At 35.6% G+C, this 26,146-nt stretch overlaps 4 protein-coding genes across 18 annotated transcripts in view; 2 read left to right on the top strand and 2 right to left on the bottom strand.

Moving 5' to 3' along the window:
• Nucleotides 1–641: 641 nt before the first annotated feature.
• On the bottom strand, nt 642–3,116 carry LOC127650468 (small nuclear ribonucleoprotein Sm D1-like). Its single transcript, XM_052135917.1, has 4 exons — nt 3,013–3,116; nt 1,469–1,545; nt 1,135–1,326; nt 642–970 (listed from the first exon to the last, which is right to left on the bottom strand). Exons 1-4 carry the CDS (start codon nt 3,024–3,026, stop codon nt 894–896), a joined length of 360 nt encoding a protein of 119 aa, XP_051991877.1. The 5' UTR covers nt 3,027–3,116; the 3' UTR covers nt 642–893.
• Nucleotides 3,117–4,550: 1,434 nt separating this feature from the next.
• LOC127650422 (lipid scramblase CLPTM1L-like) lies at nt 4,551–15,611 on the top strand. Its single transcript, XM_052135865.1, has 17 exons — nt 4,551–5,063; nt 6,096–6,190; nt 6,312–6,501; nt 6,596–6,744; nt 8,435–8,513; nt 8,613–8,730; nt 9,694–9,788; nt 9,895–9,979; nt 10,987–11,090; nt 11,216–11,281; nt 11,374–11,424; nt 11,513–11,595; nt 11,695–11,729; nt 11,824–11,879; nt 11,969–12,013; nt 13,540–13,655; nt 13,744–15,611. The coding sequence occupies exons 1-17, from the start codon at nt 4,899–4,901 to the stop codon at nt 13,826–13,828; spliced, it is 1,617 nt and encodes a 538-aa protein (XP_051991825.1). The 5' UTR covers nt 4,551–4,898; the 3' UTR covers nt 13,829–15,611.
• Nucleotides 15,612–16,530: 919 nt separating this feature from the next.
• On the top strand, nt 16,531–20,543 carry LOC127650471 (60S acidic ribosomal protein P1-like). The gene is made up of 4 exons (XM_052135920.1): nt 16,531–16,731; nt 18,286–18,360; nt 20,213–20,315; nt 20,428–20,543. The coding sequence occupies exons 1-4, from the start codon at nt 16,660–16,662 to the stop codon at nt 20,508–20,510; spliced, it is 333 nt and encodes a 110-aa protein (XP_051991880.1). The 5' UTR covers nt 16,531–16,659; the 3' UTR covers nt 20,511–20,543.
• Nucleotides 20,544–20,683: 140 nt separating this feature from the next.
• LOC127650388 (focal adhesion kinase 1-like) overlaps nt 20,684–26,146 on the bottom strand; it is a 110,073-nt gene continuing 104,610 nt past the window's right edge. For all 15 annotated transcript variants that reach the window (XM_052135787.1, XM_052135786.1, XM_052135789.1 and 12 more), the window contains 3 exons: nt 23,921–24,076; nt 23,757–23,837; nt 20,684–21,556 (listed from right to left, as the gene is read on the bottom strand). In XM_052135787.1, the coding sequence (XP_051991747.1) occupies nt 21,347–21,556; nt 23,757–23,837; nt 23,921–24,076 (447 nt within the window). In that variant the 3' untranslated portion in view covers nt 20,684–21,346. The remainder of the gene's footprint in view (nt 21,557–23,756; nt 23,838–23,920; nt 24,077–26,146) is intronic.

Raw genomic sequence — 26,146 nt, 5'->3', positions numbered from 1 at the left:
ATTCAGCTGCAAATCCATCTGGCCCCGGAGCCTTGCCTGTAGACAAGGATTTAATTACCTCGCCAAGCTCCTACAAGGTTATCTCAGAATCAAGAGAATTATTTTGCTCAGTCGTCAGTTTAGGGAGTTCTACTGGTTACACAAATTATCTAATATCTTCATCAGTAGACAAAGATGTGGAACTATAGAGATCAAGATATAACCCTTTAAAAGCATTATTAATATCAATGGCTGAGGTAAATATTTCACCACCAGCAGATTTTACTGAGGGAACTGTAGAAAAAAAATGTATGCATCTGTTTAATGTAATGTATCTAACCAAACTTTTCCCTGCTTTGTCCCCTGACTCAAAAGCTTGACTGTCTTACCCTGAATAACCAAAAAGCTACCTTTCGCAACAAAATAGTATTATATCTGTATTTCAATTGGGTCAATTCTCTGAGGCTATTACATAACTTTTGCATTTAGCAGATGCTTTTTATTTAAACCGACTTATGAGTAACATACTGGCAACAATTTCTGCTTTAAGTGACTGGAGAATAAACTGTTGCCATGGAGACAGTGCGCATCATATGATTTGGTTGAAACACATCATGACCCACTTTAAATAAAAAGGAATATTCCTTCAACACTCGAGTGGAGATTTTTAATTATCACTTTATTGAAATAATCTAGAAAAATAACCAGACACCTTTACAGAAACACAGTTCTGCATCATTTAAGTGACACATACAGTTCAGCACTTACAAACAAAAGACTCAATATGGTTTTCAAAATGAAGGCATTTTAAATGTACAAAATGAAAACAAATCAGAATCACAAAGTATTTTCTAAAGGAAGAACAAACAAAAATGCTGTACAATGTGAAGAAAATGCACAGAGGCTTCAGAGATTCATCTCCTAGGCCCTCCCCGGCCACGCCCTCTTCCTCTGCCACGACCCCGCCCTCTTCCTCGGCCACGTGCAGCCACTGTAAGAAAGGTAATAATGAATTAACACTTCATAGACACATCATCATAGTAGTTTTGAACACCAGTTAATGGATTCACTGCTTCTTAACATTGAAAGCAATACACGATCAGTGCATTCAGTGTAGCTTGTCCATCACTATATCACCATGACAACAGCACTCACCAGCCTCTCTCTTCTTTGACTTGACCTTGGGTTCGATGTCAACCAGCAGTGTGTCCAGAGGAAGACTGTCGGGCAGGATGTAATAGCGGATGTTGTTGCCACGGATACTGAGGGACTCAAGTTGAGTAGGCTCCCTGTTTTTGAGCGTCATCTTCACAGCTTTGAGGTGAGTGTTCATACTGACGTCCACACCTGACATTTATACAAATTAATTAATTAAATGTATTCACCAATTAATTCAATAATTCTTTATAAATAGACACTTGAATCAGATGCATTACCAACAGTATAACCCACCGGGTCAGTTTAGTCTCACAAATGGAAAATAATATACCAGTAATCGTGCCGTGGACCTGTGTGCCATTCTTCAGTTCAATAGTCACTGTTTCATGACTCAATTTCATCAAAAACCTGCAGGATGAGGACAAAGAGACATTGGAACCACTTAGAAATGAACAACATGCATAAGTTTGGTTTAAACTATTTGAACCCTTGTGCAATCTTCAGGACATTTTTATTAATTTTTTCAATCATTTGGCTGTTAATGCCAACGGCATTTTGCCAAAGGTGTGTATTTTTGGTTGAATTTTGATATTTCAACCTCATTTCCTACAATACACTGTGTACACAAAATAGTTGCACTCGGGACCTTCAGGACAGACATTTTCCCATTGAAACCCATTAAAATAACAATATTTGATTCCCAGTGCCATTAAAGCATAAATTCATGAATTAGGCCCTATATGATATTATAATGGCGACATTTTCCTCATGTTTATCCTATGGAGCAAATACATGATTTTCCCCCTATTCTCTGTTTGCTGAATTATAGAGACCTGCAGGACAACTGAATAAATGATGCAGCTAAAATTGTGTGTGTGCTTGTATGGATGTCAGAGTGTGTTTTGTATGTGTGTATTGAGAAGTGTGCATGTGTAAAAAACAACAGTGGCATTATATAAACAAACTGGCGTTTAAAGGGTTAAAATCCTGAAAATGAATGCATATTTGGCAGTTAAGATGAGGACTGATGTTGGTTAAAATAATACAAGTGAAGATGGAAAATAATATTTTTATGTAATATTATGGCCGTTTTTCAAGTATTTTTTTATCTGACACTGCACAAAATAATGCATCAAAATCAGTATTGTTGCCAATCATAGACATACTGCATCCAAGACTGTGATAATCCAAAAAATCCCCTTAGCATTTAATATATGGAAAATAATTCATTTTGTGTATCTGCGCGAGCATTTTCTTTTTTTTTATTAAAAACAACTTTGGCATAATATAAACAAACTGGCATTTAAAGAGTTAAAATCCGTAACATGAATGAATATCTGATAGTTATGATCAGGACTGATGTTGGTTAAAACAATTAACTAAATGTTATTAATATATAATATTATTAATACAGTTTTTTTGACGCGGACAATTTTTGTTCTGCAACGACCTCAGAGTAACTTTCAATTGACGCACAAGGGTTAAACCACACATTACATTTAAAGTACATGTTACTCATGCAATCATTAAGTTAGCCAAAGTTTTTAGTAAATAAATGGTTCAAAGTCACGTTTTTGTTGTGCTTCTGTTAGTTTTAAGCCAACCATCTACACACTCGAGGTCTAAATGCACAACTATATAAACTCAGGGTAAACTTTAAATGTTTACACCAAGTGAAAGTCCCAATGACTCTTAAAATGCTGCATTAACGAGAGTGAAACTATAAAAAACAATTCATTAATTCATTCCCGCCTGCTGCAGCTAACAGTTAGCCAAAAGCTACACACAATCTAACTCCATCTATCAACCTGGGTGATATATATATGGATACGATCTGTGCATAGCGCTACTATAGCATGTTATAAATGTTTTTACCTGACGAGTTTCATGATGGCGGTGGATTTTAAGGGTAAATCCTCCACCGAAAAGAGAAAAATTGTAGCGCTAAACGACAGACAAGCGTCGACCGCTACTGTAGAGATGCAGGAAATCACTTCCGGGCGCGGACCGGAAACACAATAATTCTCCACGCGCGGGTTGCCTCTACGAAATATTTTTCGAAATGCGAAATCCGATTTTAATTATATTTTATGTTTTTAACCTTTGTGCGTCAGTTTAAAAAAAAAAGTTACTCAGAGGTCCTAAGAGAAGAAAAATGTCCACGTCAAAAACTGACATAAAAATACAATTTATTAACATTATTTTCCACTAATTCATTGAATTCATTAAATTAATTCAACATCAGTCCTGATCATAACTACCAAATATTCATTAATTTTCAGGATTTTAACCCTTTAAATGCCAGTTTGTTTACATAATGCCACTGTTGATTTTTTTATGAAAATAAAAATACAAATAAAAATCCCCACAAAAAATAAATAATTTTCCATACACTAAAAGATAAAGGGAAATATTTTTTGTATTATCACAGTCTGGGATATGTAAATGATTAGCAACATTGATTATGATGCATTATTATTTTTTGTACAGTGTCAAAAAAAACACACTCAGGACCTTCGAGGACAAAAATGTCTGTGTCAAAAAACTGCCATAAAAATATTATATATAAATATTACTTTCCACTTTCACTTACTGGTGCACTTTTGCAAAGCTCAAATATTTAGAAGTGTGTAAATTGTGACTTAGTGCCCATTTACGCCACAACTAGGCTACGTTTTATCTTACGCACAGCTGGTGCAACCGGCCCCTGGAGTTCGAATCCAGGGTGTGCTGAGTGACTCCTGGTCTCCTAAGCAGTTTAAAAATAGACATTTAATTATTTAAAGATGTATTGACTTATTAATGTTATAATTTTATAGTGTTTATACATTATAAGATTATATTTTAATAATTATTTAATGATTACATTTTGAGTAACTTGGCCATCCATATTATGATCTTTAACAGTAAATCAGCTGTTGGGTAAATAAAAAAGTGAGTTTGATCTAGTACATTAAAATCGAGATTTTATAATGTTTTATATTATATTTAAAATCCTCAAGAAAGACCAGGTATCGAATGGTTATATTGCAGTTAAAAATGAGTGTAATACAATACTAAGTAATTACTTACTGTAATTAAAATACTTTTCATTGAAAAAGTAAAATAAGGGATTACTCTTAATTTTAAGTAATTTAATTAGTTACTTTTGATGTAACTGTGTTAAATACTGTAAAGACAATTCTATATAAAACAACAGTGAAAATATAACGTCTAATGTTAAAAAATATGTTTTCTAATTTAACGCTGGCCCTTTAAATTCTTTAGACAGTTCATTAATAATTTATTTGATTTTATATGTTTTATTTGAAATATTTAATCTATAGCCACAAATAAATAAATAAATAAATAAATAGCACTTATTTGATTGAACATGTTGAGTTGTTGTCAATCTGGCATCCCGGCAGCAGGAAGTGAATGCCGAAAACATTGAAACATTGAAACATCACGCCTAAAGTGATCAGAGGGAGACATTAAAATGATTTAACAATTGTTTATTTCACCATGAGGACTTTAAACTGGATATATGAGGATGCTGGAGTGAAAACCGGATAAAATACCAGGAAAAACAGACTGGAGACGATAAATGATGCAGATGTGCGGATTTAATGTGACGTGTGTTAGTGGCTGTTCATCAGGACTGATTGATTTTCTGCTTTTTCATTCATTTATTCGGCATAAAGCGACTAAACGGCATGTCTATGTGCAGTATTTACCCATGTGATTCCTTTAAAGCGGTTTACTGTGATTAATACAGTAAAATGTTTCCTAAAACCTCTTTCACGAGTATCATAGTGGGGGTGTTCCTGCTGTATGTGCTGCACACATGTTGGGTCATGTATGGGATAGTTTACACGAAACCATGTGAAAATCCCAAAAGTGACAGCTGTATTACACCACACCTGGCTGGGAAACCTCGACTGCAGGTAAGAATGTTATGTGTTTTTATTATGGGTAATTTACATCTATAATACACTGTGTACACACAATTGTTACACTCAGGATCTTCAGGACAAAAAGGTCCCCATTGAAACCCATTAAAACTGCAATATTTGATCCCAGTGCCATTAAAGCATAAAATCATGATTGATTATGATTCTATGATATTATGCTTTCAATCCGGAGCCCTGGCTTCAAAATGTACATGTTTATTATTTTCCACCAGATGGCGCCATTTTTCTCATGTTTAGCTTATGGAGTAAATACAAGCTTTTCCCCTATTCTCTGTGTGCTGTATTATAGAGACCTGCAGGACAACTGAATAAATGATGCAGATACAAGTGTGTGGGTGTGCTGGTATGGATGTCAGAGTGTGTTTTGTATGTGTGTATTGAGAAATGTGTGTGTGTATTGAGAAATGTGTGTGTGTATTGAGAAATGTGTGTGTTTATAAAAAACAACAGTGGCATTATGTAAACAAACTGGCATCGGTTACCGGCAAAAATATGTCAAAATATTGATATTCAATGATGACCAAAAAACATATATATATATATAAATAAATATGTTTTTTGGTCATCATTGAATATCAATATTTTGACATATTGCATGAAAAGTCAAAACGTCTAAAAAATTTATGATGTTTGTGAAAATAAAATGAGCTTGAGAAACATGTTTGAAATCATTTTTACACTCATTTGTATTCAAGGTGCGAGGAAAGTATTTTAATGACTTTTACTTGATTGTTACACCTCTTGACATGTTTAAAGCAATTAAATCATTTGTGTTTTTGTAGAAAATGCTATAAATGTTTATCAAAGATTTCTGAAACTAGCATGGACACAAAGATTACATTTTTAAAAACGTGGCATGTCCATTTTAAACCTGATTTGTCATCTCAGACAAACATATTTGTCAATGACCCTGACACCATTTGCAAAGCACGAAATGTAATGATATAGATTAAACATGCTGGTTCTGTTTTAATATGTTTTAACCATGATGATGTCGGGTGTCAGCTGAGCGTCTACACCACCGTGAGACCGAATGCTGATGGTGGACACAGTTTGATACACCGAGAAGAAGAATTTGATGTGAATACCAGATTTGAAAGGTAAAAATCTCCACTCAAAAATGACATTTTCATTTCATAACAAAATCCCATCGGATTGAATTGTGTATGTTTAACACAATTAAATGAATAACACCAGATTGTTATTTTGGCTCTTTTTAAGGTCAGTAAATGTGTCTCTTCCGAAGAAGACGCGCAAAAATGGGACGCTGTACGCCATGGTGTTCCTGCACCAGGCGGGGATGAATCCATGGCAGGATCCACATCAGGTGCATTTGGTCACACATCTGACGACTTACATGCTGCCGAAACCACCAGAGATCAGTCTGATCACAGGCCAGGACGACCCGCAGGTGAGGGGTTCGCACACGTCCTGTTCACATGGTGTGGTGGTGGCCTAGTGGTTATACATCTCATCTCACTGGTGTAATTGTGATCGTTACCCAGAAACCAGATCAGCAAAAACCAGGTGCCGACTCGGAGCTGTACCGGCCCGTTTCTCACTGGCGCTCCCGTCTGACCCTGAACGTGGTGTCCGAGAACTTCCTGTTTGATCGTGAGGTGCTGCCTGGAGACGTTCATCGATACATGAGAGTGTGAGTTTCATATTCCTACTTGTAGTGACCTTTGACCTCTGGTTTAATGGTGCAGTCAAGTCCTCCAGGGTGGTGGTAAATCATAAATATGATGTGATGTGCGTTCAAGTGAATTTAGTCAGAAAGAACGGACCCGTTTTGCAATTTGATATTTATTCCTGTCCTTTTTACTTACTAGCGAAGGCAGGAAGCTTGTTTAGCACCAACGCAACAAAATGAAGAGCAAATTCACGCATTACGTGTAATTAATACATTATCCAACTATTTTAACATTCTCATGTGACCATATAATGACACTTATCGCTGCATAAACCAGCTAAATAAGTCTTATTTTCCTGCAAGATTTATCGTTTTTCTCCATTTCTCCACTAACCCAAACAAAAAATGAGAAATGAAGTCAAAATTTTCAAGTAAAACTGAATTATTACCAATAACAATTTGCTTCAACCATGATTCTTAAATGAACACACCCCCAAATCAGAAAGTCGGAGCTTGATGAAAACGTTTTCGACTCGTAATTGCAACTTTGTTGGTGCATTTATGTGTGTTCAACTTGTAAATACGATCATTCCTTCATAACTTGGATGCACCAATACAACGAGTAATTTCGCAATCCTTCCATGTTCTCAACTTGCTGTTATAAAAGTGTTAAAACTGAGTGTTTTTAGTGTTTCTGATAATAACTGAGTAGCAAAAATATTATATTTTGATTCCTTTTGTTCTATATATATTTGTATTTCAGAGAAAACACATAAATATCTACAGTTGAAGTCAGAAGTTTACAAACATTTAGGTTGAAGTAATTAAAACAAGTTTTTTAACCACTCCACAGATTTAATATTTGCAAACTATAATTTTGGCAAGTCGTTTAGGAGTCGTATCTACTTTGTGCATGACACGAGTCATTTTTCCAACAATTGTTTACAGACGATTGTTTCACTTTTAATTGAATATATCACAATTCCAGTGGGATAGACATCATGAGGAAGGAACATTATGTGGATATATTGAAGCAACATCTCAAGACATCAGACAGTAAATTAAAGCTTGGTCACAAATAAGTCTTCCAAATGGACAATGACCCCAAGCATACCTCCAAAGTTGTGGCAAAATGGCACAAGGACAACAAAGTCAAGATATTGTAGTGGCATCATAAAACTCTGACCTCAATCCAATTTGTGGGCAGAACTGAAAAAGCATGTGTGAGCAAGGAGTCCTACAAACCTGACTCAGTTACTCCAGTTCTGTCTGGAGGAATTGGACAAAATTCCAGCAACTGATTGTGAGAAGCTTGTGGAAGGATCCCCAAAACATCTGACTCAAGTTAAACAATTTAAAGGCAACCAAATACTAACAAAGTGTATGTAAACTTCTGACCCACTGAGAATGTGATGAAGGAAATAAAAGCTGAAATAAATCATTCTCTCGACTATTATTCTGACATTTCACATTCTTCAAATAAAGTAGTGATCCTGACTGACCTAAGACAGGGAATGTTTTCTATGATTAAGTGTCAGGAATTGCGAAAAACAAGTTTAAATGTATTTGGTGAAGGTGTATGTAAACTTATGACTTCAACTGTACATGCAATAAACATTGAATCTAGTCAAAAGTCTTTTTTGTCTATTTTTAGCCAGTCCTAGATGTGCTGTAAGCCCTTATAATAAGTTCACGGTTAAATATTTTTCAGATATCAGAATGGGAAGAAGATGGTTTACCTGCCGCTGCTGTTTGTAGATGAACTCAGCAACCGAGTGAAAGATTTAATGGTACTGTACCTTTAATTTCATGTTTTTTAAACATAGTACATTCACTGAAAGCTGAACAACATGAGTGATAAAGTGTTCAATTGAAAACTTATTTTACAGGAGATCAACAGCAGCACCACTGAACTGCCTCTGACCATCTCGTACGACTCCATCTCTCTGGGAAAACTGCGATTCTGGATCCACATGCAGGACGCCGTTTATTCACTGCAGCAGTTTGGTAAGAATATGATGACACGTGGGTAGTTACAGCTATAAACCACAAGAGTGTTTTAACAGTGATTAACCACGGTTAAGGGGTGTTCATTAGCATGATGTAAAGCAAGAGTGCTTGAAACCCTATTTTTCCCAAACTATTTCAAGATAAAGAAATATTTAATTTAAGTCAATGAAGTCAATTAAAAAAAGGTACTCAGAGGTTCTTCAAAAAACTGCTATAATAATATTATATATTAATATTATTTTCAACTTTCAATTAATAATTTTTTTTAAATACAATCAGTCCTGATCATAACTACCAAATATTCATTAACTTTCAGGATTTTAACCTCTTAAATGCCAGTTTGTTTATGTAATGCCACTGTTGTTTTTACAGACACACACAAACACACACACACTTCTCAATACACACATACAAAACACACTCTGACATCCATACCAACACACACACACACACACACACACACACACACACACACACACACACACACACACACAATTGTATCTGCATCATGTATTCAGTTGTCCTGCAGTGCTCAATAATACAGGAAACAGAGAATAGGGGAAAAGCTTGTATTTGCTCCATAGGCTAAACATGAGAAAAATGGCGCCATCTCGTGGAAAATATAAAAAATGAAAGTATAATATCATAGAATTCATGGGGACATTTTTGTCCTGAAGGTCCTGAGTGTAGCTATATTGTGTACACAGTGTATTATAGGAACTGAGATAGAAATATCAAAATTCCCCCCAAAATACACACCTCTGGCAAAATGTATGCTGTTGCATTAACAGCCAAAATGATCTAAAACAAATAAAATAAAAAGACAAACATTTTAAGCACATTTCCCCTGTTAAAATCCATTGCGGTACATTTTTTAACAAGTTTTATGTTTTTATGATCTTCACCTTCATTGATTAGAAAGTGAATGTCATGTGGGAAATGTTCGTTTTGCACTTTTAGGCTTCACTGAAAAGGATGCAGATGAAATCAAGGGAATATTTGTGGACACTAATCTGTATTTCCTGGCTCTCACCTTCTTCGTGGCCGCTTTCCATGTAAGTTTGTGTTTTAAACATAGATGCATGATACTATCTCAATTCTCCATGAAAGTCTTCCTCGCTGGATTTCACTTCATCAAAGCATCACTTTGTGTTTTTCCAGCTTTTGTTTGATTTCTTAGCATTTAAAAATGACATCAGTTTCTGGAAAGAGAAGAAGAGTATGGTCGGGATGTCGAGCAAAGCAGGTCTGTTTGCACTTCCTTGTCCTGTAACAGAAGTGATGTGCATGCTGTAATCCATACAGACGTCTTTGATGAAGTATACGTTTTTTGCTATTTTGAGACGTTTCAAATATATTCAAATGAGCAATGGTTATGCAGAGAATGAAATGCAAAATAATTTATTAATGTATTGATTTTTAGAAAAACGTTTTGAGCAACAACAACAAAAAATCCATTTAAAATGCAAATGTGTTTTGTTAAGTTGTGAATATACTTCAAAAATTTTGCTGTGGACTTACTTTTTTTTAAAAATTTAATAAAAAGTAGGCAAATATATCTCTAGTGTTTTGATAAGAATTGCACATTTTTATTTTATTGTACTTGTGTCGTAGATTGACACAATATTCATAGAATATCAAATAATTATCAAAACATTGAAACAAACTGTTGCTCCCAAATATATATTTTATTGGCATTCACACACACACACACACACACACAGACATAAACACGCACGCACGCACACACTCACACGCATGCACACACACACACTCACACACACACAGACATACACACGCACACACACACACTCACACACACACAGACATACATACACACGCACACACACTCACACACACACACACACAGACATACACACACACGCACACACACACACAGACATACACACTCACACACATACATACACGGACACACACACACACGCACACACACGCAAACACACATACACGCCCACACTCACAGAAATACACACTCATGCACACACACTCACACACAGACACACACACAGACAGACACATGCACACACACACTCACACGCACACACACACAGACATACACACACTCACACGCATGCACACACACACACACACACTCACACACACACAGACATACACACACCCACACACAAACACACACGGATTAGGAATGTATCAAATCCATTGATATGTTTGCAGATGTTACATGTCAGTTTTCTGTGTGAGCATTAATGTGAAGTGTTTGTGTTGTGTCAGTGTTGTGGAGATGTTTCAGCACCATCATGATCTTCCTCTATCTTCTGGACGAGCAGACCAGTCTTCTGGTTCTGGTTCCGGCTGGAGTCGGGTCTTTAATAGAGGTACAGCTCATGTACTAAAGAAATCTCCAGCAGAGACGACAACAAGCACATTGTCTCTGACATGAGCGGCACACATCCAGCGGTCGTCTTCATGTATTTGAACGTCTTGTCTCTTGTTGTTTCAGGTGTGGAAAGTGAAAAAAGCCTTTAAGATTCACATCGTGTGGAGGCGTTTCACTCCCATATTCCTGGTAAAGTGTTTATGTTTCTCTTTAGTGCTGTGAATCAACTGCTCAACGGCGCTCAATCTTTAATTGTAAATTATTCCCGATCCTTCCTTCAGTTTGGGAAGTCTGACGAGTTGGAGAAACAAACAGAGAAATATGACACACTGGTGAGTTGTTGCTTCAATCCGAAGCAATCTTTTGACATGTCTGAATATCTCTGATAAAACTCTTTTAAAATGTTTTACTTCCCATCAGGCGATGAGGTATCTGTCGTATCTGCTGTACCCGCTGTGTGTCGGTGGCGCGGTGTACTCGCTTGTGTTTGTGAAGTACAAGAGGTGAACTGTCACTTTAATTATGACATCATACAGGACTGAACATATGTCTGATGTACTGAAACGTTTGTGTAACGTTATCAATATTGTGTGTTTAAACAGCTGGTACTCGTGGCTTATTAACAGTTTAGTCAACGGTAAGTGTCATTTTGTAACTTTATCTTACTTAATTCATTTAAAAGCATTAATAATGAATTTTATTGTTGGTTTTTGTTGTTCTCGTATGATCAGGGGTGTACGCCTTTGGATTCCTCTTCATGCTCCCTCAACTCTTTGTAAATTTCAAGGTTTGTTCAGTCATAAATCAGTTCTTCATTCAGAATATTGACATTAATGCTCCACCGCCGGTTTCTAATCACTGCATCTGTTTTAACAGCTCAAGTCAGTGGCTCATCTCCCCTGGAAAGCCTTCATGTACAAGGTAAGAGACGATACAGGATGTGCTGAAATGTTTTTCATGATTTCTGCATAACTGATGGATGAAATTTCCGTTTGTAGATTAGAGGTGTTGATTTCAATTGGCCGATATTGAAACAGATAACAAAAGGGATTATTTTTCAAAAAATAAAAAAAAACTTTTTTGTTTTGTTTGTTTTTTAATGACGTGTTTTAAAAGTTCTAAACGTTTCTACAATTCTACAAAAGATTTTAGAACTTTAACGTTTTTTTTGTTGTTTTTTTTTTTTTGCATTTTTCTTAAATAAAATATTGGAGATTTGATTTTACGTTTCTTTATTCTATATAATATATATCCATAATATATAATACTAATATATATATATACACTATAATGCATTTGGAGTGATTGTGGTGTAGTGGTCTAAAGCACATAACTGGTAATCAGAAGGTTGCTGGTTCGATCCCCACAGCCACCACCATTGTGTCCTTGAGCAAGGCACTTAACTTCAGGTTGCTCCGGGGGGATTGTCCCTGTAATAAGGGCTCTGTAAGTCGCTTTGGATAATTAATTTGACTAAAAATAACGTGTTCAAAAATGCAAGCTTGTAGTACCACCTGTTTACTCCAGGGGGCAGTAAGTGAAACTTCAGCTGTGTGAGCAACACGCAGTTTAACATGTGTTACGTTCTTGCGTTCAAAACACTTGATGGAGCGCAAATCCGAACTAAGAGATCTCGAGATGTGTTATAAGTATTAAAATGTATTTAACTTGACACAGTGACCTAAACATGTTATGTTTATGGCGCAACACACCCGAGACGCTACACAAGCATGTCTGACGCAGCTGTTCATTGACGGTCCTTAAACAAGCCCTCATAATAAATCTCCAACTGATTGACAAATTCACTTGTGTAATGGATTGCTGTGAACTGTGTGCCAATGATTGACTTGTGATCAATAATATGGTAGTAAACAATACATTGTATTCTAAATCTGCTTTTTGTCTTATCAATGATTAACTCTTCTGCCACAAGAATGTCATGCATTTTAATTATCTGAATATTTTTGTATTATATATACATATATAAATAGTTAAAGATAACTATGTATCATTATTTCATCATTATATATTGAGTTATTGATGTATGTTATATACAGTGAGGAAAATAAGTATTTGAACACCCTGCTATTTTGCAAGTTCTCCCACTTAGAAATCATGGAGGGGTCTGAAATTGTCATCGTAGGTGCATGTCCACTGTGAGAGACATAATCTAAAAAAAAAAATCCAGAAATCACAATGTATGATTCTTTAACTATTTATTTGTATGATACAGCTGCAAATAAGTATTTGAACACCTGTCTATCTGTAATTAATTCGATTAATAATTTTAATCGATTGACAGCCCTAATAAATATATATATATATATACACAATATGCTACATTTATATTAGCCGTTAGTTATCAGTTATAACACATAATGTTTGGACAGTTTTATTGTTGTGATTGCCTTTATTTAATTAATATTAACACTTGTTTTTCTCAATAGGCTTTTAATACTTTTATCGACGATGTCTTTGCTTTCATCATCACCATGCCGACGTCACATCGGTTAGCGTGCTTCAGGGATGATGTCGTGTTCCTCATATACCTGTATCAAAGATGGTGAGGAACCTCTTCCCTCATCTAACGTTCAGATTGAACTCGTTTGTAAATGCATATGAGCGACTCATGAGACGTTGGTATATTTCAGGCTGTACCCGGTGGACAGGACAAGAATGAACGAGTACGGCGTATCTTACGACGAAAAGCCGAAAGGAAAGTCCCATAAAGATTAACATCACTACAAAAGCACAGCGTTGCCGTGGCAACAGCGGTCTGATTCAAAAACATGACTTGAGCATTGACCAGCTACTCGCGGTTAACTCGAGACACCGTTTGATTGGTTGAGTTATAGGAAAGAAGAACTATGAAGAGCTTATTGTGATATTACAGAATGTATTTTTGATGGGACCTTTAAATCAGTCTCAAATAGTGTTTTGACCATTACATAAGATCATATCACAACGGTGCCAAAGGACCAGAGTTTCCGATTAATTATGTTTTGAATAGATTAATTTTAGCTTCATGACTGACGTTTGTGTGTTCAGGGAGATTGATGTGTATGTGTGTTTTGTGTTCCTTATTCCATTAAAGTGTTTCTGTGATTGAACTGATTAATTACAGAGACTTTAATTACACTGCCTTCATTCATCGATGATCTGATGCTCTTTTTGCAAAGGCCTCGTGCTGAACTGAGACGATTATTTTTCGGACAGTTTTCCCGGGTTTCTCCACTCTTTCCCAGCAGTGATAGACGAGTGACAGAACAGACTAAATGGATTGATTTTTTCCTTTAATGAAAAGAAAAGCAGGTACATCTCAGACCAACATATAAATTCAGGCTGCTGTCATATATCCCATGAAACTGCCCTAATACAGCCTTTATACTGCAGGTGTGTGTCTGTTCTCTTTAATGACCTGGAAAAAATAATTATGTCAAAATATATATATAAATATACACACACAGTACTGTGCAAAATATTAGGCACATAAGATGTTTCACAAAAGCATTTGTCTTTAAGTTGGTTATTTATATCTTCAGATTTAGTGTGTCAATAGGAAATATAAATGTTAGACTCGCAAAACATTACATTTGCAAATAGAAAGATTAGAATAGAAGAACAGGGAGCCCTGCTGACACACACACAGAGCCCCCACTGAACATCGGGTCAGTCTGAGATTACATGAAGAGACAGAAGAAATTAAGAAGTAATTGAGACAGCCGAAATAGACAGAAGAACTGTGGTGAATTCTCCAAGAAGCTTAAACATCCTGTCTGTCAACAGCCAAGACAAACTGTGTCCAGGTGTATCTAGGAGAATTGGGGCTGTTTTAAAGGCAAAGGTGGTCACACCAAATACTGATTTAGCTTTTTTATGTTTATTGGACTTTGTATGACATTAAGTGATAAATAAAAACTATTTATGTCATTATTTTTTTAAGAAATCCTCTCTTTGTAAGTTTTTCACAAGTGCCTAAAACGTTTGCACAGTCCTGTTTGTGTGTGTGTGTATATATATATATATATATATATATATATATGAGTATTCATTTTTGTAATAAATATATAAATAAATCTATACAGTTTAACATGTTTCTGCCCTTGCTAAATGGAGAATTTCTCATTTTTTCCAAGTCATTTTTATTTTGTGTAGCACATTTCACAACACATCATTTCAGAGCAGTTTTACAGGAAATCATGCTTTAACAAGATAAAACTGTAATATCTATAATGTCTATGAGCGATCATTGTATAGTTTGATTACATATGATTGTAAATTGTGTATAAAAATTCAATAATTGTATTTATAACACCAGTGAGCTGAAAGCGACTGTGGCAAGGAACACAAAACTCCATAAGATGTGGATTAATGGAGAAAAATAACCTTGGGGGGAAACCAGACTCACTGTGGGGGCCAGTTCCCCTCTGACTAACCCTAAACCAGACTCACTGTGGGTGCCAGTTCCCCTCTGACTAACATCATGAATATAATGTAAATATTACTTATGTATTGTTAAAGTCATGGTTTAAAATGATTAAATTAAGTATGTGTTAAGGGTCAGTGTTTAAACATTGATTGTGTTTGAACTGTAAGATTAATGACCACAGTCTTTGAAGTCCATCAGTGATTAACTGCAGAAGTTCACAGAGATGCAATTGTCCTTGTTAGTTGGCAGAAGAAGGCTTTTGTTGTCAATTAATAGATAGTCGATGTATCCCATTTCAAGAGTGTAGTCCATCATTAGCCCGAGGTGATGCTGGCAGAGATCAGTGAGGTGCATCACAGTTCAACTGGGCCGGTAATTTCGGTGAGGTCTATCCTAAGGTTCATTGTCCTTATGTCCAAGGTTCAGGCAATGGCACATGAAGTGTCCCATGTCTTATGGTTGGAGTTGGCATCAGTTCATCCTCTGAAGTCCATCGTAATAGACTGAAGTGATGCCTGACTGGCACCGGCTGCATTGTTTTTGCTGAAATATATGCTTACAAGACATTCATTTTATTTTATATAGTTTAAACAGGTGCTGTGTGCTCAGGTGAAAACATTTATTTAATTATTTATTTATTTTCGGGGTTTGGGCCCCTTGAAAAAAAAAAACACTTTAAAGGGTTAAAAAGTTTGTTAATCACTGTTGGATTTGATGCCTGTGAAATGTTAACAATTAAGTATTCGTGAATTAATTTGCCCAGTTGATTTCATTTTTGGGTCTAATTTAGATTATATTCTGTTTTTGAACATTTTCAATATTTTTACCGTTTTATTTGATATATTTTCTAAAGAATACTTCTAATATACCGCCCTCAAGTACACACGGATATGTAGAAAACCCACAGCGCACACAAGCCAATCACATTCCCGTATCCTGCACTAATCCCGCCCACTGAAGTGACGCACACCAGACTATATAATCATTCACTCCGCCCACCCTCAGCCCTTTCTGTTCACGCGCATCTCTGTGTCTAAAGTGCTTGGTCCTTCTCACGAAGCTAAGGCCTTTGAATCCGGCGACTAGCACCTTCAAATTTAGGCATCCACGTCTGAAACAGTAACCTGCTGAAAGAACAATGGCATCCGTATCCGAGCTGGCCTGTATTTACTCCGCTCTGATCCTCCATGATGATGAAGTGACCGTCACGGTGAGTGTGAAGTGTGTAGTGGCGCTCTGGTCCCGCGCCATTTACATCCGGGATACAGACGCTATATCATTGTACTGTTTCAATGTTTGCTAGTGTTTTTGTACATTACCATGTTATTTAACTAGGTGTAATATGTTCGCATGATAGAAGTGGTTATGTTTAGTAAAACGAGTAAATTGTGAAAATGTATATACATGAATCAGTTCAACATGAAGACACGTGACCTAATATTTACCACCTTATTTTACACTCCTATCCAGAGTTATTTACAGTAAATGCTTTAGTTTTCAGTTTTGAGATGGTTAACATGGCCATAGTCAGTGTTGGCTGTAATACATTACTTAGTTTTTGTTGACAAAGTGAATTAAGGGATTACTCTTAATGTTTCAGTAATTTAATTAGTCACTTCTGATGTAATTGTGTTAAATACTATATAGACTATAGAACAATTCAGTTTAAAACAATGGTGAATGTAAAATCGATATTTAACGTCTAATGCTAAAATGTGTTTTCTAATGTAATGCTGCCCCCTTAAAATAGGTCGTCGTGGGGGCCATGGTTACCTCAATTACCTCAATTGGCGCATTTTATCACGTGACTCGTTGTGTATGACATCGCGGAGACTCCCAGCATGTGGAGGCTCATGCTACTCTCCACACACAACTTGCCACACGCCCCCATTGAGAGCGAGAACCATTCATTGCGACCATGAGGATGTTACCACATTTGACTCTACCTCCCTAGCAACCGGGCCAATTTGGTTGCTTAGGAGACCTGGCTGGAGTCACTCAGCACACCCTGGGTTAAATCTCGTGACTCCAGGGGTGGTAGTCAGCGTCAATACTCTCTCATCTGTTTGAGGTTGATAAGGATTTTAGAAAGTAATAATTACTGCAATTACTTTTTTAGACAGAGTAATTAGTACAGTAATGTAATTACACTCTAGATTATGTAATTATTAGTTAGCAAGGACTCTCAACTGGTGATCTCATGTGGATCTGTTCGCCCTGGAGGTGAGGACGAAGTCCTCGAAGTTCATGTTTATAGACTGAACATGTTATACGCATGCGCATGACAGTTTTAACAAATTTGTGTTTTTGTATGTTAACACTGAGAATATAACGGCATCGTTTTCAAAAATGTGCACTTTGAAACCCGTTTTCAAAAGTTGGCGTTTTCTGGCCCTAAAATGCCGTTGTCATGTAAATGAACCGCCAAAACGCAAAGTTTTTAGTTGAAAACGTCCCAGATGTTTCTTGCAGGTTCCTTGTTTTCTGCAATTGAAGTTGTTTTAAAATAAAAACAATCCCTTTACATGATTGATTTCATTAGATGTGGATTGATAAGGTGAGCCTTTAGTTTCTGTAATCGGACACAAAATGTAGATTTATATCCAGATATAGATTTATCTCAAATATATCGATTATCGGCCTCCAAATACACTGAATTATCGGTATTGGCCAAACTTGCCATCCCTATTTAATGCTGTTTCGTATCTGTTAAAATTGCTGATGTTCAATCAGTTAATGTGTATTTTATTTGGTTGTTTTTCAGGAGGACAAGCTCAACGCTCTGATCAAAGCTGCCGGCGTGACCATCGAGCCTTTCTGGCCCGGTCTCTTCGCTAAGGTTTGTCTGAATCATTGATATTTAGTTGTTCGTTAACTTGCGCTCACTGAAGCTCCTATTAGTGTTAAATGGCCGTTTGCCGGCTTATCCTTTGATGCAGACTTTGCATCAACCCAATAATCACAATGATGATTTTAAAGGGGACCTATTATGCAAAATTCACTTTATAAAGGTGTTTGAACATACATGTGTGTTGTCTGTGTGTACACAACCACTCTACCCTGATACGAGTCCACCCAGTCCTTGTTTTAAATCCCCAGAAATCATAAACGCAGTCTCAGAACAAACCGTTCGCAGATTCTGTACAGAGTGACGTCACTTTGTACAGGCCCAGCCCACAACTGTTGACGGGACACTAACGAAACAAACATGTCTGTCGGCATAGCGAACGTTGTAACTATTTCTGTGTGTTGCTCATCCATCACTGCAAAACTGCTGAAAAAAAAAAAAAACTCCACAACAAAATAAATGGATCAAATAACCATTCAGAAAGTTCCTGCTTCATTCTCAAAGTTGTTTATTCTGACGGAGTCTCTCCCTCATCCGTGTCTTGACTCTGGTTCAAACATATCCGGCTGAACACTATTTTCACTGTCAGTCATATTGCTTATGATGTTTGGTTACCCGAAGCAGAGATGTCACAACTCCGCCCTCTTCTGGATACACACCAGCTCATTTGCATTTAAAGACACACGCACACACATACAAACGGCATGTTTTTATTCCCATTCAAAAATTGGCATTTTCAAAATGGTATATTAAATGATCTGTGGGATATTATGAGCTGAAACTTCAGACACATTCTGGGGACACCAAAGATTTAAATTACATCTTGTGAAAAGGGGCATAATAGGTGCCCTTTAATTTCATTCTTCGTATCTATGGTTTAGATACTAAACTTTATTTTGAATTAAAGGCATAGTTCATCCAGAAATTAAGTTTCTGCAATTTATTAACCGTTGTTTTGTTTTGTCCACTGGATTATAAGTGTTTAAACTCGCGTTCACGCCTTCTCTTCCAGAAAAGGACAGGAGGAGGGGCTTCTACAATTTGGTTCATAGTAAAGTTCAACCAATAGCTGGAATCGAAGTAGACGCACATATTTTCAGAACTTACCAGGTAGTCTAACTTCCTCGTTGGTCTTTTTTCGTCTGGTCTCTGTACATGTATGACGTTGTGTCATACAATTGTTTCATCCATTTTTCCAGATTTCTTCTGATATGTCCGTGACATCCGGACAATCTCAATGCTGATTGGCTTTGGCGACAATGCGTCAATGCAAATTAAGCAATTTTGCGTGTTCGAGTCGGGCCATTCGCTTCATTCATGCCGCCCAGCGCGAATTCGCGTTTTCACATCTTTGCGTTGACTTTGTAATCACGCCGAGCAAAACGCTCGCTTCGCGTTGTATATGAACGCACCATGATGCTTTCATTCTACATCACAGCTCATTTTGTGTCCCATGGATGAATAAATCATAGGGGTATTTCAATGGCCGTCCTGCTCCTCTTCGATATCCATAATACAATATAACAACATTTCTAAAGCAAAAAAAAAACATGTACATTTATTACATTAAAAACAGATTGTTGACACTCCATTGACAAATCTGTACATTTCAAACATTTCTGTTAATCGGACGAGCAAACACTTATCGACACAAAGCTGAAAATCACAAACGGACCAATATCGTCAGATTTAATCGGATTGGCTGATATATCGGCCCGTCACTAGCGAGCGAATGGGTTTATTTACTAAAGCAATCTTTGATTCTGTGCATCTCAGTGGGTTTTGATTCCATCACGGGCTGCTAGTATAAATGTTTCTGAAGTGTTCGGTCTTCTGTGTTCAGGCTCTGTCCAGCGTTGACATCGGCAGTCTGATCTGTAACGTCGGTGCTGGTGGTGGTGCCGCTCCGGCCGCAGCTGCTGCTCCTGCAGGTGGAGACGCTCCAGGTAAATGCACCTGATGCGCTTCAGCACGTTTCTGAGTTGCTACACTTGTATTTCTTGTCATCTTCAAACCGACTCATGTATATATTCACCGTTGTTCTCGTTTGCTTTACAGCCAAGGTGGAGGAGAAGAAAGAAGAGAAGAAAGAAGAGTCCGAGGAGTCTGATGACGACATGGGCTTTGGCCTTTTTGACTAAAAAGCTGTTTTAATAAAAACTGAAGAAACTGTATATGCCTTTTGTGTCGTTGCATTGTGGGATGGGGTCTGGCTGGGTCACTGTAGTCATTAGCTTAGCCTATCTGAAATAAAAGCTCAATTGTTGCATGTAACTTCAATGCATCGATGCACATCAGAAGACCAAGAGTTAAGATAATATTTTATTAAAAGTTCTGTACAGTTGTTTCTTCCTGAGAATAATTTACATCAATGACTAAATGGATTCAAGATTGTTCTGTACACAAATCAATACTCAAAGAGGGGTTGTGTGGAAAGTGATCAAGAGTTAAAGTAACTGAAGGCATCTGTGCTTCAAGTGACTGATGTGTGACTATATTAGCTTCGGTCCCTGATCTAACGCTCACTTCAGGGTGACATGATTTCCCATCATTTTAATAAATCTTTGCCAAGCAGTTTCATATATAAGTAGCTGTGATTCCTTAAAAATATGCTAAAACATCACCAAGTGGCTTTATGGTCATGAGTTATGTACATGAGATGGAGCACCTAGATATTTGAGAAGTGATCATTTTGACATAAGACAAAAGGAAGCATTTGTGATGAGCCTTTGGAATATCGTGGAACCCCCAAATGAGATCTGGAGAGTTTTGTGGGGGTTGCAGGTTTCTCCAGCGCTGAGAAAGGAGACCTGATGATGAGCTTCACTTCTGGATACAAAATAAGTCACATCCTCTATCCTGAATATGGTGATGAATCTATTGAAAATACACTAACAATCGGTGAGGAGTTTTCTCATGAAGAGTACTCTCAAGGTCCCGTTTGGGCTCCTGTGCCGGTCCAGCCATCGTGGAGAAACTAGTGCGGCCGGTTGTGTAACATCTTCAGTCGGGCTTGGTCGATCACGTCCAACAGGTTCTTGGCGTCTACGGCGAGCGCGTGAGCTGCGGTGAGCATCTGTTTCTTGTAGTCCTGCTGTAAACTGGTCAACACGTACTGCTGCGCGAGTCGCATCTTACTGATGAGCTCCGCCAGGTCAGAGTTCAGGAGTTTCTGAGCCATCTCGATCTGAGGACAGACAACAGGACCGATGTTCAGAGAGGAACAGTGGCGTACAGCGAGTTTAACGTTCACAATAAATATTTTAGAGCAGAACTAGCGCTGTCAATCAGTTGGAGATTTATTATGAGGGCTTGTTTAAGGACCATCAATGTACACCTGCGTCAGACATTTTTTAGATTAATGCTTACAAAACTTTTACATCTAGAGCCAAGAGGTATATTAAAACAAACAACAAAAAGGAAAATAAATAAACAGTTTAATAAAAATATCAAATTGTTATCTTATTTCAATACACTTTACAGCTTTCTTGTTACTCAAATTGGAAATTGTTCTTAGGTATTCATGAAAAATGAAATCTAATGGTTTATAACCACCATAATTATATTTATATAAACTAAACTTTGCCAACAAAAGCAGAACATTAATCAAATAATGTTCCTTATGAAGAGACATGTCATAGCTAAAAAAAATGAATAAAATATTTTCAAAACAAAGTTGAAAGCGGGAATAATACGATCTCTAACAATCTTGCAGAAATCAGACAAGTCGAGTCGGGACAAATCCAAAATAAATGAGAAAATGTTTCCTCCTGCAGACCACAAAATGTGCAGAATATATCCACATCACAATTAAATCTCTCTACAAGAAAATAATTAGTGAGGTAGTACTTGTAAATAAGTTTGAAGGAAATTTCTTTGATTTTATTCGTGATTAGATATTTATGGGTAATTTCCAAATTGTGCCCCATCTCAATCCAGCCACACCCTGCGTCAGACATGCTTGTGTAGCGTCTCGGGTGCATTACATCATAAATATACAATGTTTAGTTCACTATTTCAAGTTAAATATAGTTTAATACTCAATCTTTAAACACATCTTGAGATCCCTTAGATCGCATTTGCGCTCCTTCGAGTGTTTTGAACGCAAGAGTGTGACGCATGTTTGTGTTGTGCTGAATAACTGAAGTTTCACTTACTGCCCTCTGGAGGAAACAGGTGGTACTACAAGCTGGCATTTCTCAGGACTCTTCCTTTTACGGGGGCATTGTGATTATTTGCGTTAATCTTTTTAATGCGTTATTTTTTGTAAAATTAATCGCACTGAATTAACGCGTTAAATCAACAGCCCTAAGCAGAACACAAATTTATTTTAACTACATAAATACATTCTTTATTGAAGTTTAATAAATACAAGTTACAATTTTATACATTTCTTTAATGTCTATAAATATCAAGTTTTTCATGAATTTTAAGAATGTCCGTGGCTTTTCTATAAATGTTAGGATTTTATGAATTTTTACGACTTCCATGAAAACTTCAAAATTCTATAAATTCCCATGTTTTTTTATTTTATTTAAGCTTTTATTAAATTTCATGACTTTTTGTGAATTTTAAGATTTTATTAATTGAATTTTCTATAAGTTTTAAGGTTTTATTTCATTTCATGACCTTTCCATGAATTTTAGGATTTTGTTAATTTCAATGATTATTTCATTCATTTTTAGATTTTTTCAATTAATTTTCCATGAATTTTATGATTTTAATTACCATATATTTTCAATGTATTTTACAGTTTTATTCATTTCCATGATTTTTTCTATAAATATTAGGATTTGATCAATTTTCATGACTTTTCTATAAATTATAGGATTTTGTAAATTTTCATGACTTTTTTTGTTTTTATAACTGTTGAGAATTCAGTTATAGGATATACAGTTTTCTGTATTTTTTTTACGAACAGTATGTAAAACAGCTTGGAGTATGCAAAGATAAAGTGTGCATACTGTGCACGATATGTAAAATGTTCTGTATACTATATTCTGTTGCTCAAAGTGTTGTATACAGCCAGAGCGCACTCTATAGAATAATATATGCCACAATATAAAGCGCTTGATTTTTCCAATTCAGTCACAATTTTTAACATCTTTGTAACTCATTATAAGATAGTACTGCCGAAATATATTTCTTATACCAGATTGAACTGCTTTAAAAGTGTGCTTTGCCATATTCCTTATAAATGGCACTTGATTTGATATTGTACATGGATGGAGCATGCATCAGTTTGTATGCAGCTTGGTATTCAATCCCACAGTAATGCAATCGCACTCCAACATTTTTAAGTGTGACTTAAAGTGTCCAAATACATTAAGGGGGTCAATGTGACAAGACAAGTCAAACACTAAACTCTTAAAAGCTTCAGTACGAACCTCTCTGTGTGTGCTGGCTGGTAACACAGGTATAGTCTCGTCCACTGTAGCCAGTAAAGTCCTGAGGGCCAGTCCCACATCCTGTGAACAAAGATCAGAGTAAAACCATTTAAACAGTTCAGATCCACATGTTGTGTTTATTCAACCCTTTTAACATGACTAACCTTCACCATGGGAACATATTCTTCAGGAGGTGCTGGTTGGATTCTGCTGGACATCTCAATAACCGCCTTCACAAGTCCCGTCACGTTCTCGTAAACTTTGTCGTTGGAGCGGTCCAGGTTTGCTGTTGGTGGTGGACTGATCTCCTGAGGCTGGATCTGACAAGAAACACCAAACATGAGTGTCTGACTCCTACATGACATCATGGTACCATGATATGGAAAGTGCTGCCACAGACTTTCATTTGTGCCACTAGAGGGCATCAACACAATGTGTATGTGTGTTGTAGTACACTGTTTAAACAGCAGGTGGCAGCATTTTCTATTTATGTCTGAATGAGCTCTATACACTACAGCTACTGAACACATTCATGAATCATAGTGCCAACACATGGTATATATATGGGTGAATCTCAAGAAAACTATAGAGAAAATCTCCAAAACATATTTCACTCCAAAAATGTAAAAAATATTAATACAAAGTTATATTTTGCTTATAGTTTCATTTATTTTAGAGTGCAAAATATAAAAGAAAAAAAAATAAAATAAAATACATTATATTATGGTCATACAGGCTTAATTTTCTTTGTGCAAATTATTAAAAAATAATTAAATAATATATTATAGTCTATATAATATATTTTATATAAATGTATATTTAGTCATTGATTAATATAATATTTCATATAAATTCATATTTAGTCATTGATTAATATTATATTTCATAGAAATTCATATTTAGTCATTGATTAATATAATATTTTATAGAAATTCATATTTAGTAATTGATTAATATTTTATTTTATAGAAATTCATATTTATTCATTGATTAATATAATATTTTATAGAAATTAATATTTAGATATTAATATTAATATTTGTAAATAAAATAAAAATATTTGACTTTGGGGTAAAATGAGACATCTGTTTGATTCACCCATATAGATCACAAATGAGGTGAAATGTAATGACATATTGCTGTTAAAATTACAGATTTTTATTGGCGTCATACCGACGATTGTAAAAATTTGAAGATTATGCATCATTACACAGATTTATCAATAAAAAAATGACATTAAAATAAAAACATTTGAACAGCTGTAATACTGAACAACAAATCTTTGTACCACAGTCAAATGAAAAGGTATGCACATATGGGTGAATCAGATAAAAACTATAAAGACCATTTCCAGATTATATTTTACCCCAAAAATTGAAAGAAATTAACAAAAATTTATACTTTGCTTAAAGAAAAAAAAATGGGGGTGCACAATAGGCTAAAACAGGCTTAATTTTATTTGTGCAAAATATAAATAATAAAAAAAAAATTATAATAATTATATTCTTTTTATATAATGTATAACATTTTTAAGAATTTAAAATTAATTTAATTATTTATTAATATAATATAATACTTTATAGAAATGTATATTTATTTATTTACTTATTAATGTATTTTTATAATTTGGGGTAAAATGAGACCTTAGAGAGATTATAAATGAGGTGAAATGTAATAAACAACATTTTTAATTAATTAAAAATAGGCTTAATTTTATTTGTGCAAAATATAAAAATAACTATATATTATTATATTCTACATAACATAAAAATATAATAAATAATGTTTTATAGAAATTATTATTTGTTTATTTTGTTAATAATATAATACTTATTAAAAATCCATATCTTATTTATTTATTTATTCACTCATTTGAATGTGGGGTAAAATGAGAGCTGGACGTGACTGTGCGATTCACCCATATACTGTTGATTATAAATAAGGTGAAATTGAATAAAAAGCATATTGATCTTAAAATCTCAGATTCGTTTATTCTTAAAGTGCCATCCTGATGTTCAAGATGCAGAATGACACAGATTTATCAACAGATTAAATAAACCCCAATTAACCATCTGATAACCCCCAGAAGAGGACAAAAACACAGATGAAAGACAGAAATCAGGCAAACAAGTCACAATCTCCTCTAAAGTGAGATAAGGTTAGTACATTAATGTCAGAATAAGTGCATGCTGTCTCACTCTCATAACTTCTGTGTAAAAAGAATAAAATCACAATAATGAAATTAAATTTTCTTTTTTAATACCATCTTTTGTTTTTGACCCCTCCCCTCCAACAATCTGGCTCCATTCTGTAATGTGACACCTATTTAATCAATTTTCCAATTTTTTTTTGTTTAACACTGATACCTCAGATTATGGAGGTCCATAGAG

Source organism: Xyrauchen texanus, chromosome 10 (genome assembly GCF_025860055.1).
Source record: "Xyrauchen texanus isolate HMW12.3.18 chromosome 10, RBS_HiC_50CHRs, whole genome shotgun sequence".
In the NCBI taxonomy this organism is placed as follows: domain Eukaryota; kingdom Metazoa; phylum Chordata; class Actinopteri; order Cypriniformes; family Catostomidae; genus Xyrauchen; species Xyrauchen texanus.
Note: the sequence above shows the minus strand (reverse complement) of the source record. Positions and strands in the feature narration are given on the sequence as shown.